The 19,391-nt window shown below is 37.2% G+C and overlaps 1 protein-coding gene across 1 annotated transcript in view; it reads right to left on the bottom strand.

The window, feature by feature from the left end:
* WASF1 (WASP family member 1) overlaps nt 1–19,391 on the bottom strand; it is a 51,013-nt gene that overhangs the window by 17,937 nt on the left and 13,685 nt on the right. The window contains exon 2 of the mRNA XM_063311244.1: nt 6,876–7,034. Coding sequence (XP_063167314.1) covers nt 6,876–7,008 — 133 coding nt within the window. The 5' untranslated portion in view covers nt 7,009–7,034. The remainder of the gene's footprint in view (nt 1–6,875; nt 7,035–19,391) is intronic.

Genomic DNA, 19,391 nt, shown 5'->3' with positions numbered 1-19,391 from the left:
CTCCCGTTGTTAATCCCAGCTCCTGCTCACCTAGCAGTTCAAAAACATGCAAATGTGAGTAGATCAATAGGTACCGCTTCGGCGGGAAGGTAACGGCGTTCCGTGTCGTCATGCTGGCCACATGACCTGGAAGTGTCTATGACAACGCCGGCTCCAAGGCTTAGAAACGGAGATGAGCACCGCCCCCTAGAGTCGGACACGACTGGACTTTACGTCAAGGGAAACCTTTACCTTTACCTTATATGCTGCCACCAGAGAGGTAAAAGCTGAAAATGAGACAGATGCCTTCAAGGCAAGCTTAATAGTCCAAAAAAATCTACATACAGTACTTAAAATTTATTTATTTATCCATCTATCTTTCAATCACTTCTATATAGCTGTCCATCTCATAAATGTGACTCTAGGTAGTGTATAACCAACAACAGTTAAAAACAGTATAACAACCATTAAAAACAATTAAACCTAAATAAAAACCAAGATTGTGGGAGAACAACAACCACCTACACAATGCAGCCATCTGTATGAAGTATATTTATAATAAAAGCATAAAATAGGGATGACAACTTGTACAGACATCCAGATGTTGAACTGCAACTCTAGCAAGCCCAGCCAGTCACTTCCAATCCACTGAGGGACATGGAAGTTTAGGAATATTTGGTAGGTCACAGATCACATACTTTTCATCTAATGAAAACTGTGTATACATTTACTGTTTATTTCTTCATAGACCACAGTCCTACCTGAAGGAGACTACAGTGAAGAAGAAAAGATCTCTGTCTGTGGGGTTTCCTATATGCCACAAAATTTATCACTATGCCCATGTAATACTTTGCAGGTACAGGATTACCCTGGAAAAAGCATAATGGGACCATGTCGGAGTGGTCTTGTAGCTGCTGTTTCCAAAGGCTTCTGGTACAGGACTCTGATCCGAGATGCCTCACCCACAACAATCTTAGCGTAAGAAAATTCTTTCATATTAATATGAATGGGAGAAAAATTAAAAACATTTGCCAGAACCCTCCCTTGCCCCTTTCAGTCCTGGTTGGCAAGCCTTTGGAAATAACAGGTCACACGCATACACACTTCTGCATATTTATTTAATGGATTTCTACCGAATTCTCAAATAATTCCCAGTATTACTTAAAACACAACCCATAAAGCACAGTAAGGCAGGAAAAACCAAAAAAAATCTAAAAAAGAGCTATGTAAGATAATCAACAGAGATAAATATAGCTTAACTAAAAGGATGGAGAATATATTAAAAAGAAATCACTTGATACTAAAATGACATTAAAGCAAGTACCAGGAAAGCATGCTTTCAATATTCCACAGTCAAAATGTCACTGTTTTGAAAGCCCTTTGTTCAGTAAACTTCAATTATATCTTCGACACTAGGAGAGCTTTAGAAAGGTATCTAATAAAGATGTTATAGAGGGACAATGCTTTACTTCTGAAGAGGTCTACAAATCATAACCAACATTCTGAATTTAGCCCAGAAGGAAACCATCTGATGCAGTTTTTCATATAATTCAATTGATTTTATCTAGCAATAATCTTCTATTAAAAATGGCTAGAGTTTCTGAATCACTTTCAAGAGCATGCATTGTGCTTGCTCTTGAAAGCATTAATCACATCAGATCAAAACCAATTAAGAACATCCCTAATATCAAAATATCAATACAAAAGCTGGTGTTATTTCTAGGAGTCCTGTATTAAAAAGCAATTCATATGTCCACAAGAATTAATAAGATGCTTCTAGAAAGGTAGTTAAGTCTGTTGCAAATAATGTTTGTCAAAAGAAGCTAAAACCACTGTGCATAATAATGTGCTTTTCCCCACTTTGCTATAAGGGAAAAAGAATTGGACACTTCAAAAGCAACAAAAACTTGAATGCAGTGAAAATGGGTGTTTCATAAGTGTGTATGGCAGAACAAAAAGACAATGAATCAAGAATGAATAGACGTTGAACATAGATTGAATACAAAAATGAATAACCAGTATGAAAGAACTATGTTGAACTGGCTTGTTCACATAGAGAGAATGAATGAGGATCAACTGCAAAAGAAAATGAAGGAAGATTAAAGATTAGAGAGAGCAAGATTAAAAGGATCAAGAACAAAAGGAAGACTGAGAAAGTTATGGTTGGGTGGAATTGCTGAGATCGCCAAAAAGAAAGGTGAGAAGTTTAAAGAACAAAAGGTGATATAGGTAGTCCCCATTTAGCAACTGCCTCATATAGCGACCATTCACAGTTACAACGGTGATGAATAAGGAACTTTGTGGCCAATCTTCGCATTTACAACCTTCACAGGAAAGCAAAGGAAAGCTGAAGTAAGATTGTAAGAACAGTTAGTTTCACTTAGTGACTGCTTTGCTTAACAACTGGGTTGCCAGTCCCCATTGTGGTTGCTAAACGACTACCTGTATATAAAATGGCATGTGGACATGATGGAAACAAGGATGGTTTGCAAAGACAGAAAGGTATGAAGAAGAATAGTCAATGGTGCTGGTGTAAACTGGTTAGCTATATTTACTTTTCTTTTTCTTATCCCACATTTTTAGTGTTATTTAGGCTGACCATATGTACCGTTTTGAACAGGACAGTCCCATTTTTTTTAACATTTCCCGACTGTCCCGTCGTTTTAATATAAATGTCAATTTTGTCCCGTTTTTTAAAAAACGGTGGAGCCGTTATTGTTAGAATGCCGTCTGAGCTCTGCAGCAACGGCGGGAAAAGTGCTGAGCTCTGCAGCAACGGCAGAACAGTTGCAACAAAGCTCAGCTTGACAGTTGGGAAGAGCGCCAAAAAGAAAGCAAGCGAAGAAAAAAGAATCAAAGGACGGAAAAAAGAGGAATGGGTTGTTGGGGACAACCGTTCTTCAGGCTCAACTTCCAGACTTCGCCTCTTGACTCCAGTCGAATCCAGAACCGGGAAGACCTTCCGAGCCTCGCACAGCCGGACCACCAGACAAGCCTGCCTTCCTGCACCTTCACTGCCCACCACTGCTTCCAGTCCTGCCCTGCCGCCCCAGCCTGCCTTCCTGCGCCGCCTCCAATCTCTGCCGCTGCCTCCAAGGGCTACGGGGATGGAGCTCCGTGCCTGAACCTGCCGGCTTCCGTGCCGGTCCTACTGCCTGCCTTGTACCTAGTGTGGACTGGACTCAAGCCTTGCCTTGCACCTCGTGTGAACTGGACTCATATTTTTTTATAGCTTGAAGTCTACCCTTGCAATGCCAGAGACAAAGAGGCGAACCTGCAGTTTTAATGACAATCTCCAGAAGGAATTCAAATTTATTAAACTGGACAAACTGTGCAGTGATGGAACAAAAGTGGTATGCCAACATTGTAATATCCATTTTTCCATTGCTCATGGAGGTAGAGGTGACATCAACCAACATCTATGTGGCCAGAAATATAAGAATGCTGAAAAGACTCTGGCTTCAATTAAAAACATCAGTTCGTTTATGAGACATGATGGCGATAGTGAAAGCGATAAAATACAGTCCCCCTCTACCTCTAGCTAAATTTTTGTATGAGTTGTCACTGAAGAATAATTGTTGGCTCAATATGTTCATGTAATAAAACTTTTTCATTTTAACGAAAACAAAAATCTTTTTATATAAACAGTAATCTGTTTAAGGACCAGCAAATGGATCTTAAAAACTCTTTAAAACCCTTTTTATCATCTTACTTTTTCATGAATACGGAATATTACATAAGTTTAACCCCGTCCCGTTTTGCCATCCCAATGTCCCATTTTTGTCTCAAGGAGATATGGTCAGCCTAGTGTTACTGGCTTATTGTTCTTACTCTTTCCCAAAGCAGAATAGTGTTATGGGTGTACTGTATATATACAGTACGTAACTAATAGGTCCATACTCTCTGCATTCTCCTAGAACATGCCACCCATCAGAAAACCGACGTAGGTTGAATTCCAAAACTAGGCCTGAAGGAGACTGAAATAAGTCTAGAAAATTAATCTCATTAAATATTAATTCAAAATGGCAATTATACATGCTTGAGCAACTTCCCAGGATGAGATTCTTAGCAACTGGCTGATAATTATAATCATAATCTTTAGTCAATGTAGGTTTCTTCAGAATCTCTGTTGTTTTTAAGGCAATTAGGAAACACATACATGATGGGCAAGGAAAGTATTTATCATTGCCTGGATCCAGCCAATTAAGCCCTTTTTTATTTGATGTAATAAAGCCCACAAGGCAACAAGCAAAGAAAGAGGTGGCAGGTCAGCTTATCCAAACAACTTCTCCTTGTCCTCAGCTTGAATAACTGATATTCAGTATCGGCACCAATGCAGATGGGATATTTATTCACTCACTCACTCATTCATTGAACTGTTTGAATGCTTGTAACTTGGTATCAAATATGTTACTTAACGCTTCTTGAGAGTTCCTGTATACCTAAAATTTCTAGTCAGATCAGACTGTTAAAATTGTAGTGACTTGATGTATTTACCTGACAAAATCACTTCCAAAGATCAGAGATCCGTATTAAACTTGCATTAACTATACAGTTAACTGTATTTATCCTTAAAAAGTAACTAAAAAGCGCTAAGAAAGCATAGGAAGTTCAGACTCAATCTATTACTTAGGTGTGCGAAACACCTGATATATTAGTTGTAACGGAAGACAGCAGTTATCATATGTTAGAAAAGCCAGCAGTGGCAAGGAAAGACAGACTTTCTCTAGAGGGCTATTCCACAAGACACGGGCTTCAATAGAGAAGCAACTCCTCCTAGTCTCAGCTCCCCTTACTTTGTGACAGTGAGGGAGGGACTGTCAGCAATTTCCCCCAATTTGCATTGGATGGTTGATTGTGGTTAAAAGGGTGGTCCTGAAGGTATCTTGGTGTCAAGCCACATAGGACTTTATAGGTTAAAATCAGCACTTTAAATTGCACCCAGGAAATCAATTCAGGGCCTGAAACACAGATATAATATGTTCACGGTATCTAGCCCCAGTTAACCGATGGACTGCTGTATTTTGAACTAACTGTAGTTTCTGAATGGGATTTTTACAGGCAGCCCTATGTACAGCACATTGCAGTATCCAACCAAAGGGATTTATATACATTTATGAAGTTCATGAATGGATCCGGCTGGCCACTACTGGACCAGATGAGCTGCTGATATGATCTACTAAGACTCTTTCTGTGTTTTCCTCCTTCCCTCACATTCTGTCACCTCCTCTCCTCTGCTGACTAATACTACCAATGCTGCCTCCCCAGCTATCACCGTCATTCAAGATGCACTAGTCAACTAGTGAAGGCTGCAGCCAGACATCACTTTTAAGCAAAAGGTATTTTTCCTTATGTTAGCAGCCAAATGGCCCTATTAGACACTGTCTTTGGGGCACAGAACCTCTGAAAGATTCTAAAACCTTCCTTCTCATCTCTTCAGTGTTCTCATTAGACATGTCTCCCCAGGTCACCATGTGATTTTTATCAGTGTGGTAGAAAAGAGCCATATTAAAGACACCTTCCTATCCTCTTAACTTGCTAGCCAATATACTGCTTTCTTTTAATGGCTGGCTATGCAGCCTCTTCCTTGTTGCTAACACTGCCTATCTGGCAGTGTGGCTGGGGATCCACCTGGACTACATGTCATGTCTACCCCTGGGATCACTCAGCCCTGGCTATACTAATGAAATCACACATAAACCTAAAGCTAAATTATCTTCTATTTCCTCTGACTCTAAGTTAATGGCTGTAGGAGGTTATTTACTGTGGTTCTTTGAGAGGTTATTTCTGCATTCACAGAAACAGATGATGCGCCTGCACACAACCTCTTCCAGGACCTTCTGTATAGGTGGAGCAGGCTTTTAGGCAGGAAACATTCTGCTCTGTGCTTCTGGGTGCAGTTTCTGCCTTTCATCTCAGGTTCCTATTAGACTGCTGGCACAGCCTAGATAGCAGGCATAACCACTGAAAGGCTGGGGGAAAAAGCAGTTGATTCATCTGAATGTACATGTGATCCCTTCAAGAACCAAAGTTACAGGTAAGCAACCTGTTCTTCATGGTCTCTGCATACCACATGCATGGATGAGTATCAAGCTTATTGACTGGGGGGGCCGGGGTAAAGAGATGCATCTGTTTATACTCAAACAACAAGATGGCAATGTTGAATTAGATAGTCTCAGTCAGGATGCAATTATACAGAGATCAATGGTATGCCTTGGTAATATACAACAGAGAAAGCTAGAGCGCTTGTTGAACGCAAGCAAAACCCCTGATGTGAGACTTCACACTTGATGATAAGATACTAAAATCGCCTCTGCGATCCTCTTTGAGCTGTCACCCACCCCAGACCTCACCAACATGTAGAACTTTTCACATGCATATCAGTTAGTAGGAGTTTTATTATTGCAGAATTCTATTAATCAACAGTATCAAGTCAGACTTCATTGTCATGTTAGTGGAATATAACTATGCATTTCAGTGCAATGCTTTTTTAAAATAGTAATTTTATTAAAGATTATAATTATAATAGTAAAAACTAATACAAACTAAAAGAAAGAATAGAAAAAAAGAGTAAAATGTGCAAAGAGAAAAAAGATGTGAAGGAAGAAAAGAAAGAAAAGTGCAATTCAAATGTAATACTTTATATACACTCAATACTTTTTATATAAATTTTGTAAAGCCTCTGAAATGTGAATTCTATTATGACAATCATATTCAACAATAAAGCTACACATAGAACATTTTTTAAAATACACAAGGGATGGGACAACAAATCATCTTTAAAAAAAATAAAGAGATGGACATGATGAAATAGGATCTGGGGTACAGCCACTCAGATTTGGCCATATGAAATGTACCCTTAAAATTCATTATTTCTTAATAAATTAGATACTTACTTAGACTGCTCAGCTGTCTTATTATGTTTGCCAAGGAAATATTGGTAACACATTCCAGTTCATTCTTGATGCCTCGTGGCAGAGCTGTATGGCAAAGATATCTGGGGTCTATGTTTCTCTTTACCAGTGGCATCCTGAAATATCAAGCAGCTGATGGGCCTGTGAAAAGATAGAACAGCAAATTATAATATAGTTCAGTGTTGCTTGTTTCCAAGTAAGATGTATAAAGGATGACGAACACTTGAAAATACAATTAAGGTACCTGTGAAAAGTTGCAAGTCAGATGCAAAAGGGGACAGAGCTCCTGCATTTTCCGTACTTATTTGGAAATTTCAGTTAGTGCTTATATGATAATTTCCTTATAGAACTATTAAAAATATAGAAATCTTGTACTGTTTTGCACTGAGCCGCTGTACTATTCATTCATTGGTTGTGAAGCTGGGAGTACTTACATTTTATAGTTCTATATCAGTCAGTTGTGAAAGGGCAAGAGCCAAACTTAAAATTCGTAAGAAATATGTTTATTTTGAATGAGTTTAAATCTCCAGGGCCATAAAATTCCATCCTAGGGTACTAAAGGAACGAAATGATGGTCTAGCTGAACCATTATCAATTATATTTTAAAAAGTCTGGAGAAAAGGTGAAGTGGCAGATGATCTGAGGAGGGTAAATATTGTCCTTCATTCTGGGAAACTAAACATTAATATATCTGATATCAACATCTGAGAAAATTCTAGAGCAAATCCTACAGCGATTCACCTTATAAACCAGTGTTTCTTAGACTTTTTTCTCTCAGGACCCCTGCCCACTTTTAAAGATTATGAAGGACTCCAAAAGAGCTTTTGTTTGTATGGGTTATATTTATCAATATTTACCATATTAGAAATTAAAATTGATGCATTTGCTGCCACCACTGCTTCTCATGATCGATTGATGGGATTTTAATATTGTGTTATTTTTCAACATAGGCTGGCAAATAGTTTTGATTTTGTGGACCCCTGGGCTGGTCTTGGGGGACCTTCAGGGATCCTAGGACCACACTTTAAGAAACACTCTTATAAATAATGCAGTAAGTACTAGAAATCACCATAAATTTGTAAAGAGCAAGTGTTGCCAGATTAACATTTCTGATCAGGTAACTTCCTTAGTAAATTGGGGAATGCTATGGAAACAATATATTTTAATTTCATCAAAGCACTGATGAAGTATCATATGACATTTTGATTAGTAAGCTAATTGAGGGCTGGATAGCATGACAAATAAGTGAATACATAGCTAGTTTGAAAATGGCAAAAGACTGATCATCAATAGTTCCTTATCAAACTGGAATGAGGTATTAACTGGGATGCCATAAGAGAGCCAGTGTGATGTGGCAGTTAAAATGTTGGATTAGAACCTGGGAGACAAGACTCAAGTTCATCCTCAGCCACGGAAATGGAAGCTCATTGGAGGACTTCCAGCCAGTCATTCTCACTCAGACAAGCATATCTCATAGGAGCATTGTTTTGGGGGTAAAAAAGGGAGTTCCTAGAATAGTAACTAATTGCAAACTGAATATGAGCCAGCATTATGAAGAGGCTTAAAAACAGGCAAGTACAATTTAGGCAGCATCAACAGAGATATAATTTTCAAATCGCGGCAAATAACCTTTCCATTTTATTCTGCTTTGGTAAGACAATTATGAAGCACTATAGTTTAAGTGGATTCAGACAAGGAAAGTGAGGATGATCAGGGGACAAGAAACTAAATATATGAAGAGAGACTGAAGGAGCTGGATATGTTTAGCATTCAGAGGAGAAAAACTAAGGGAGAATGAAATAACACCCTTCAAGTAATTGAAAGGATATCATGCAGAGCTGTTAAAGAGCTGTTTTTCATTATTCTATGTTGTAAAACATGAAATAATGGATTTAGCTATCATGAAGACAGATTCCAGCTGAATGCTAGGAAAAAGAAAACCTTTCCAACATAAAAGAATTTGGCAATAGGACTACCTACCTAAAGAAAAGGTGGGCTTCTCTTCATTGGATCTGTTTAAATGGGGGCTAGACAGTCATCTTTCAGAAATGCTTTAATTTGGATTTGTGCACTGAGCAACACATTGGACTTAATAGCGTAAATGACTCGGTTTAACTGTAAGGTTCTAAATAACCATGCAATTTTTTAAATAAAAAGTGAAAAAAACAATAATTTTCCCACCCTAAGTTGCTCAGAGGTAGCAAAGAATATATGGAAAAGAAACCATAAATCATTGATAGAAAACCTGCTGTAAAGACAGACATTCTAGATTTAGTGTTTAACTTCTCCACTTAAAACTGTTAAATAGCACTTCACAATAAATGTAGATAACACTTTATCATGATTATCTGTGAATGCGCTCAGACTAGTCCCAATGTTTGTGTGAGAAGATCCTGGGTGGTAACACGAGATTACATTCTCATCTCTACTAACAAATTAGGAAACTGAAATCATGCTGAATTCAAATGTCAATTTGTTGATCTTTTAACAAAAAATATGTGGCATTACACTATTTATATTTATTTATATTTACATTTGGGTTTGTGTATGTCACTTCTATACCAGAGGACTGGAAAATACTCAATTTAATGCCAGTTTTTAGGAGGGATTCAGATATTTGCATGCTGAGGGTCTGACATCTGTTTTAAGTACAGTGGCAAAAATACATAATGATCAAATATGTAGAAGGACAAGTGTTATCCTATCTATGGTAAGTAAAATTCCTATTCCCTGGACTGTGAAAACATCCACTCATTGGACCTCACGCTATCAGTTTTTTGGCCTCACTCAATCCATCACAGCACTCAGACATCATTCTGTTGAACCTCAGACTCTCATAATACAAATTACATGACACTCTGCATCTCCCGGTAACTGCACCTACCTGCAGACATTAAATGGCACTGAGGACAAGATAGTAAATTCTTTTTAAAATTTTACTCAATACTATCCATTACCAATTGACCCTGGAAATAGAAATGGAAGTACTCTAGAAAAGTGCCCTAACCTTTAACTCTCAGAGGTAATCTTCTGTGGTACGATACTATGGTCAATGATATCAAAAACAGCTGGGAGGTCAAGCAAAAGTAGCAGGCTGCATTCCCATTATTCTTCTCCCAAGAAAAGTCACAACAAAGGCCTGGATAAAGGGTTGGCAATATTATTTCAGGTTGAAAAACAGATCTCCATCTAAATGGAAATGGGTCTAGACAAGCAGCTACTGGCACCACATTTTCAAATATCTTGTCTGAAATGGGTTATGGGCCACTAGTATCTGAGAAGAGAGCAAGATTTTTCAGGAAGGACTACATGACCATCAAACAGTTGAATTTCATAAATTATTGGACATCGTCATCATTTGATTGGGGAAACCAAATCTATTTGGTTGGAACAATCTTTTCCCAGTCCAATACTGATCTGAAAAACTAATACAAACTGTAGATGCATGGACTCTGACTTGTAAAGCCAACACAGCACACAAGATTGATCAAAGTGGACAAGAATTTTTTACACGTGTAATTTACCAGAAGTTATATTTGATAAGGAACATCTCAACAGTATAAAACAATTTATTAAATATATAATTGTATTCTCAGAATATAAATATGATTTTAAAAATCTACAATCTCCTGTTTCAGAATACCTTGATTTTCAATTTCAAAACTATTTCATACTGCAAATTTAAATTACATTTACAGTGTTCATTTCAAGTGTATTCTAGAATGTATATTTTTATGAACATTATCAAAATACAGCAACGTACATTTCATTTAGCTAATCATAAAGCTGAGCATTTATTAATCTTAGTAAGCATCACCAATCACCATGATACTATAAAACATGCTGGACATTGCACAAATGAATTAGAATTCAAAATACAATATTCTTCTTCAACAAGAGGGCTACTTTTCTGAAGGCTGCAGAGAGGAAACACCCTAATGACTAGAACTTCTTCAGAAACTTGAAAGCAATCCACAAAATAATGATTCCTTTTGTCACTCATAAATCTGTGTGTGTGTGTCCATGCTGTACACCTTTGAGTCAGTCTTGACTCCTGGGCACTCTGCCAGGATAAGTCCATGTAGTTTTCTTGGCAACATTTTTGGAAGTGGTTTGCCCTTGCCTTTTTCCTAGGGCTGAGAGAGAATGACTGGCGCAAAGTCATCTAGCTAGCTTTATGTCTAAAGATGGCCTGGAATTCACAATCTCCTGGTTTCTAGCCTGGTGCTTTTATCTACTGCACCAGATTGGCTCCCAATTCCTAAATCTGTTGTTGTTTATTCGTTTAGTCGCTTCCGACTCTTCGTGACTTCATGGACCAGCCCACGCCAGAGCTTCCTGTCGGTCGTCAACACCCCCAGCTCCCCCAGGGATGAGTCCGTCACCTCTAGAATATCATCTATCCATCTTGCCCTTGGTCGGCCCCTCTTCCTTTTGCCTTCCACTCTCCCTAGCATCAGCATCTTCTCCAGGGTGTCCTGTCTTCTCATTATGTGGCCAAAGTATTTCAGTTTTGCCTTTAATATCATTCCCTCAAGTGAGCAGTCTGGCTTGATTTCCTGGAGGATGGACTGGTTGGATCTTCTTGCAGTCCAAGGCACTCTCAGAATTTTCCTCCAACACCACAGTTCCAAAGCATCTATTTTCCTTCGCTCAGCCGTCCCTATGGTCCAGCTCTCGCAGCCATATGTTACTATGGGGAACACCATTGTTTTAACTATGTGGACCTTTGCTGTCAGTGTGATGTCTCTGGTCTTAATTATTTTATCGAGATTTGTCATTGCTCTTCTCCCAAGGATTAAGCGTCTTCTGATTTCCTGACTGCAGTCAGCATCTGCAGTAATCTTCACACCTAGAAATACAAAGTCTTTCACTGCTTCTACATTTTCTCCCTCTATTTGCCAGTTATCAATCAAGCTGGTTGCCATAATCTTGGTTTTTTTGAGGTTTAGCTACAAGCCAGCGTTTGCACTTTCTTCTTTCACCTTCATCATAAGGCTCCTCAGTTCCTCTTTGCTTTCAGCCATCAAAGTGGTATCATCTGCATATCTCAGATTGTTAATGTTTCTTCCAGCGATTTTAACTCCAGCCTTGGATTCCTCAAGGCCAGCTTGTTGCATGATGTGTTCTGCGTACAAGTTGAATAGGGAGGGTGAGAGTATACAGCCCTGCCGTACTCCTTTCCCAATCTTAAACCAGTCCATTGTTCCGTGGTCTGTTCCTACTGTTGCTACTTGGTCATTATACAGATTCTTCAGGAGGCAGACAAGATGACTTGGTATCCTCATACCACCAAGAACTTGCCAGAATTTGTTATGGTCCACACAGTCAAAGGCTTTAGAATAGTCAGTAAAACAGAAATAGATGTTTTTCTGAAACTCCCTGGCTTTTTCCATTATCCAGCGGATATTGGCAATTTGGTCTCTAGTTCCTCTGCCTTTTCTAAACCCAGCTTGTACATCTGGCAATTCTCGCTCCATGAATTGCTGAAGTCTACCTTGCAGGATCTTGAGCATTACCTTACTGGCATGTGAGATGAGTGCCACTGTTCGATAGTTTGAACATTCTTTAGTGTTTCCCTTTTTTGGTATGGGGATATAAGTTGATTTTTTCCAGTCTGATGGCCATTCTTGTGTTTTCCAAATTTGCTGGCATATAGCATGCATTACCTTGACAGCATCATCTTGCAAGATTTTGAACAGTTCAGCTGGGATGCCGTCGTCTCCTGCTGCCTTGTTATTAGCAATGCTTCTTAAGGCCCATTCAACTTCACTCTTCAGGATGTCTGGCTCTAGCTCACTGACCACATCATCAAAGCTATCCCCAATATTGTTATCCTTCCTATACAGGTCTTCTGTATATTCTTGCCACCTTTTCTTGATCTCTTCTTCTTCTGTTAGGTCCTTGCCATCTTTGTTTTTGATCATACCCATTTTTGCCTGGAATTTACCTCCGATGGTTCTAATTTTCTGGAAGAGGTCTCTTGTCCTTCCTATTCTATTGTCTTCTTCCACTTCCGCGCATTGCTTGTTTAAAAATAATTCCTTATCTCTTCTGGCTAACCTCTGGAATTTTGCATTTAATTGGGCATATCTCCCCCTATCACTGTTGCCTTTTGCTTTCCTTCTTTCTTGGGCTACTTCTAGTGTCTCAGCAGACAGCCATTTTGCCTTCTTGGTTTTCTCTTTCTTTGGGATGTATTTTGTTGCCGCCTCCTGGACAATGTTGTGAACTTAGATGGCTCCATAGTTCTTCCGGGACCCTATCTACTAAGTCCAGTCCCTTAAATTGATTCTTCACCTCCACTGCATATTCCTTAGGAATATTAGTGAGCTCATATCTAGCTGATCTGTGGGTCTTCCCTAATCTCTTTAGTCTGATCCTAAATTGTGCAAGAAGAAGTTCGTGATCTGAACTACAGCCAGCTCCAGGTCTTGTTTTTACCGACTGTATAGATGTCCGCCACCTTTGGCTGCAAAGGATGTAGTCAATCTGATTTCGGTGTTGTCCATCTGGTGAAGTCCACGTATAAAGCCGTCTCTTAGGTTGTTGGAAGAGAGTATATGTGATGCAGAGTGAGTTGTCTTGGCAAAATTCTATCAGCCTATATCCTGCTTCGTTTTGTTCTCCCAGACCATGCTTACCTGTAATTCCAGGTGTCATTTGACTGCCCACCTTAGCATTCCAGTCTCCCATGATGAAAATAACATCTCTTTTAGGCATGTTGTCCAGTAGGTGCTGCAGATCCTCATAGAACTGCTCTACCTCAGCTTCTTCAGCATCTGTGGTTGGGGCGTATATTTGGATCACTGTGATGTTAGATGGCTTGCCCTTAATTCGAATTGAGATCATTCTATTGTTTTTTGGATTGTATCCAAGCACTCCTTTAGCCACTTTACTATTAATTATGAAGGCTACTCCATTTCTTCTGTGGTCCTCTTGTTCACAGTAGTAGATCTGGTGGTCATTTGATGTGAAGTGGCCCATTCCAGTCCATTTCAGTTCACTGACACCCAAAATGTCTATCTTTAATCTTGACATCTCATCAATAACATCATCAGATTCGCCGCTCACCACCAGCACCGTCGGCCGCTAGCCGTCCTTTCGGCTTTGAGCTAGCTGCGTCATCACGTCTGGGGCTAGTTGAACTCATCCTCTGTTCCTCCCCAGTAGCATTTTGACCATCTTCCGACCTAGGGGTCTCATCTTCCGATGGTATACTGACATATCTCTGGTTGTACTGATCCATTTAGTTTTCACGGCAAGAATACTGGGGTGGGTTGCCATTACCTTCCCCAGGGATCGCATTTAGTCTGACCTCTCTGTCATGACCTTCCCGTCTTGGGTGGCCCTTCACGGTTTAGCTCATGGCATCATCGAGGTGCTCAAGCTCCAGCACAAGGTAACGATCCTTTGCTGAAGTTCCTATATCTACACTAACGTATATGCTAAATGAACGATTATGATCAGACTTCCCACTAAATAAATAAATAAATAAATAAATAAGGGAAAATAAGACAGTATACAGCTCACGTTATTAGCTTACCGTGGCCTCTAAATGGGAAACTAGAAGCTAATGAAATAATAAATTGCATCAGATACTTAAAATAGAATGAGTGATATCATGAAGGTATTATACATTTTCTGATGATTCCAAGAATGATTCATAATTACTACTACTTCAGACTTATTTGATAGATCAATATAAAATGGTATAATTTACTTTATTAAAGCTTTTCAGCCAATTTTTCCTTTCTTATACAAAGCCAGAAGTAGTTAGCCTTCCATTACATTGCAGGAAAGCAGCTGCTCTAAAATTAGAATTATTTATACCATTTTATTCCTGCTTCCCAAGTAGTTAATTTAATAAGCCAAATATTTTTAAAACTGATAATTAGCAACAAAAATGTTATTTAATGAATGTGAACTATGAAATATTCATTTATGTGCTACCATCATCGTGTGATCTGTTTCGAGTGGAAAGTTATATGGCTTTATATAGCTTTAAATGGCTTCATATGGCAACTATTATAGTACAGAAAATCAGGAAATGTTTATAGAGTGCCACTAAAAACTTCACTGTTTTGGTTGTAGTGATGTGGTAAAGATAGCTAATGTGCAGAATAATTTATAGCCATTTTTCTATTATTGTCATCACATGCAAATATGTGCATTCATATTTTCCAAGAAAAAACATCTGAAGATGAATTTGAGACATAATACATATCCAAATAACCAAAGAATAGTCGATGTAGTTGACATTTTTAATTTAAATAAAATCAGGAGTGATAGAATGCTTCTGTTTATTTACAACTCTGTCATCTGTTATTTTATTTCATGGACAAAACTGTAAACGCTTGTTATAACTGAATAATTTATGGATATTGCACTATTGCTCAACAAATTGGGAGTATTTGGGGGAAACTGAGGTAGGAACACCTGTCTCCATTTTTTAATTTTTTAGCCACTAAGAAATACTTAGCTGTCTTTATTTTTTTATATATATATATTTTAGCGACTGAAGCTTTTCTCATCTCCATGATAAAAATAATCAGACTTGTTTTTCAACAGAGCTTCAATGGCTATGGAATGGATTCCTACTAGGGTTCAATAAATCTGTATGCTATTAGGTGCACCTGAAATATATGTTCTCTGCAGCTTTCTCACAAGAGATGTTTTAGCTATTTTTAAGATAATAATTATATATCAGTTTTACTTTGGGAACAATATTGTTAAATTTTTTTATTAGTGTTTTTTTTATTAATGGCTCAAGATGCTGTAATTTTGTGTTTTTAGACATTTTTTGAAAGCTACTTTGGGTTGCTTTTACACCATAAGATACCACGTAAAACTTATTGAGATACTGAAAAAGACAGACAAAAAAAATAATTAAGGATGAATTCATCATCCAAGTGCTTATCCTTATATATAGCAAAATTAACCTCCTTTTAAAAACAGTTTTTTAAGAACTGTTCATTTGTAAGATGAATCCACGTGTATATCCATCTTGGTGAGAACTGGGCATTCTTAAGTAAGCAAAAAATGTTAAGGACAGGTGGGGAAAAAAAACTGCTCCTTCATTTTTGTGTGTAACTTTTGGTTGCCATACTACCACCATTATCACAATCATGGACAAGAAATAGCATCAAGGCAAATTTTCCAGAATAATACAAAAATGTGTTAATACACTTAATGTTTCAGCTGTAATCTCATACACATTTACATGAGAATGAGAACTATTAAACTCAGTGTAGAAAGGCATACATTTGCAAAGAAAAATAGTTTTAAAATGTATCCAATATGTAGAATGAAGCCTAATTTTATTTCAACATGTTTTAATGGCCATATCAATCAATCAATATGCAAACCTATTTTAAAAATTATGAATATATATTTTAAAAACAGTTTTCACTGAGTTAAATGTCTTAATTTAAATCATTTTGTTCTTTTATGTTCTTTTGAAACAAACCTACCCAACCCTTTAATTTTCTATTATTATTTTCAAAATTGATGCCAGTTTTTCCCATCTTGGTTCCTTCTAGATGGGTTGAATGGAAAGTTGACTTAAACCTCTACTTGGGGCTCAGAATAGCATTTATAAACCAAAATGAAATTAGAGAATACATGCTCCCTACAGAACTCAGGGGATAGAAGAGAAAGAAGAAGAAAAATAACCTTCATTATTTTTAAGAAACCAAGTACATTGCATAAACTGTAAAAAAAAATCCTGGATTTTAAAACTACTTCAAGTACTTTCTGCTTAAGGTTTTGCCCATATATCACATTTGCATCCCAATAGGTAGACGCTCAATCGCATCTCTTCACAGATAATTGTTTTATCATTCCACATAGCAAATCACATTGAATGATCACCATCTGCCTATTGCCTATTTGTTGAAATAACAGGTTTTTGGATTTCTTGGAATAGAGGTAGCCAGTTTTTCTGTACATACTAGTAGCTGGGTTCTCTAGGCTTCAGGAGATCAATACTGAGGTATTCTGCAGATGCTTCACTTAGGTTTTTATATCTTATCTTTTTATGGTATAAACTACTGGGAATTACTTTGAAATAAACCACAAAAATGCTGCACATGCACAATGCGTATGACAAATACAGGCAAGTACGCATTTGTGGATTTCCCATAAAACTAATTGCCGCTGTAGTAGCTAATGCATAACTAAACTGAAAAGCTAATACTGTTGGATTTTTTTTTAGTAAAGTTGAATTCCAGATAAGTGATAATTTTTATAAAAGCTTCTGTCATCTAGCTCAGTTCCTCCCTTTAAGATGATATTGTCAAACAAAATAGCATAGCTAATGGCAAGATATACATGAAAATAATGTAGGACCATCTTAGTTACCAAACAAGGTCAAGGCAGCAGTTCATGGACAGATTGACAAAAAAGGAACGTATCTCCTAATGCTGCTCTAGCGCCTAATGCAAAATTGCTTATAAAAATCAGTCATTAATAATTTAGAGCAAGAAGAAAAAGAACAACAACAAAAAAACCCCACAGCAGTGGTTAAGTCACATCTGTACCACCCAACTATGCTAGTGCTCAGCTTTGGAACAGAACTCGTTCTTAAACTGGGAACTGCCTGTATTTCTTTACCAGCAACTGATGGTGGAAAATAACAAAGGTAAAGCAAAGATGGGTCTCTGTGAGAAAATATTCAGCACAACTGCCTCAACCATCTAAGCAAAATATTCTAAAGCCACAATAGCATTAACAGAAAATCTTACAGTTTCTTTTCAGAATCTATGTCCAGGTGTACTTCAATTTTTAATTAATACTTAAAGTTCAAAATAGCAATTACGTGGTAATTAAAATGCAGAAATAGGTTTCTGTCAAATAACTGAAATGCACTAATACTTTATTTCCATCTTAAACTAGTAATCAAAAGCCAATCCCAAAATCTGTTATTTGTGATGGATTCAAAGCTGAAAGGCATTTTTTGAAAAATCTAAAGATAACAGGAAGTAGCCTTTAACAATAAAGGATTATGTGCTTTGAAAGCAAACTCTAGAGCTATGGAGCCTAAGAACTGCATACTGTCACTCCAAAATCTGATAGAAAAATGTATCTCTTAGAGACCCAGAGAAATCAAAAGTACATCTATGCTTTGCACCACACTTAGCTCAACTGAGTTCTTTGACAGACATTTAGAAACTGTTATTACTTTTTCAACAGATTATTTATGAAAGGCTTCCCCCTTTAAATAGATTTTATTTTTAGAGTTTAATTTTTATTTAAGTTTTTCTAATTTAGCTTCCAAACCCTTTCATTTTCTTTGATTATGAGACCCTGGGGACAGGTGTTTAGAAATACTTAAAACTACTGTTAACTTATGAGAAAGAACCATATTTCAATTAAATAATTAAATAAGACAGCTTTTTAAAAAATCAATAAATTATGTACAATAGATGAAGCATTCTAGAATTGCACAGTACATAGCAAGAAAGTTAACTGCATTAAATACAGATTGCATAATAAATCTGTTCACTTGTGTAAACACTGGATTAAATTAATCCAAGATAGCTACATGTCATTAACATAGTTTAAAAATAAAAGAATAGCAGAGATCAACGCCATAGGTCAAAAGATTAAACTTTTTTATGTGTGTGAAAAGTCTGGGGCATGAAATATAAGTTCATTCTGAAAGATGGTCCTGCATTTGCAAAGAACAAATAAAAACGTGAAAACAGCAAGTTTAGAATCCTGTTTCTAAACTCAAAATCTACTACGGGAAATCCATGATTCAGTTATATAATAGAGTTGAGTTACAACATGCATATTGTTGAGAGATACTGCTCCTTGTTTTCAAGTTTGTATTCATAATACACCTCACTGATTGTATAATATGGCTGATTATTATTTTTTAAAATGTGACAAGTATTAAAGTATAAAAGTATATTTAAACAGTTTTCCCTCTGTCATTAGATTTCCCTGCAGTAATACTGCAGGCTAAGAAACCAAGAAACTGTTGTCAAACATGCATATGTTGTCACATTGTTTGATTTTTCACAATTAAAACAAATATTAGATGGCATTAGCTATCATGACTATAACCCTCTTTCATCATCATTCAATTATCATTTCTGAATACTGTAAACTTTTGAATATATATGGATTATATTCTACAATGCAATTTCAGAAAATACAAGAGAAGTTCCACAATAAAATGGTGCAGTGATACTACACATTGTACAAGAACTTTTCCTGTTCAGGGCTTTAGCCAGCTAGAAACAAGAATCTTGCAGTATTGTTTGAGGCTTGCAAAAGAATTGGGATGAAAGAAAAAAGCAACACTTTTCTCTTTCATACCATCCTGAAATCTCCTACTGTTCTATGTATTGCCAAAGTGCTCAGGTTCAGGGCTAGCTTTTATCTTCAAGCAGGGAACTGGCTAGAAAATGAAAAAAGTTTGCCATTATTTTTTTTCCCACCTAAAACTTTCCTTTACGTACACCGACATGACTTTTTAAAACACGTAAC

This window comes from Candoia aspera, chromosome 1 (genome assembly GCF_035149785.1).
Source record: "Candoia aspera isolate rCanAsp1 chromosome 1, rCanAsp1.hap2, whole genome shotgun sequence".
In the NCBI taxonomy this organism is placed as follows: Eukaryota; Metazoa; Chordata; class Lepidosauria; order Squamata; family Boidae; genus Candoia; species Candoia aspera.
The sequence above is the reverse complement of the archived record's forward strand: the minus strand, read 5'-3'. Positions and strand labels throughout refer to the sequence as shown.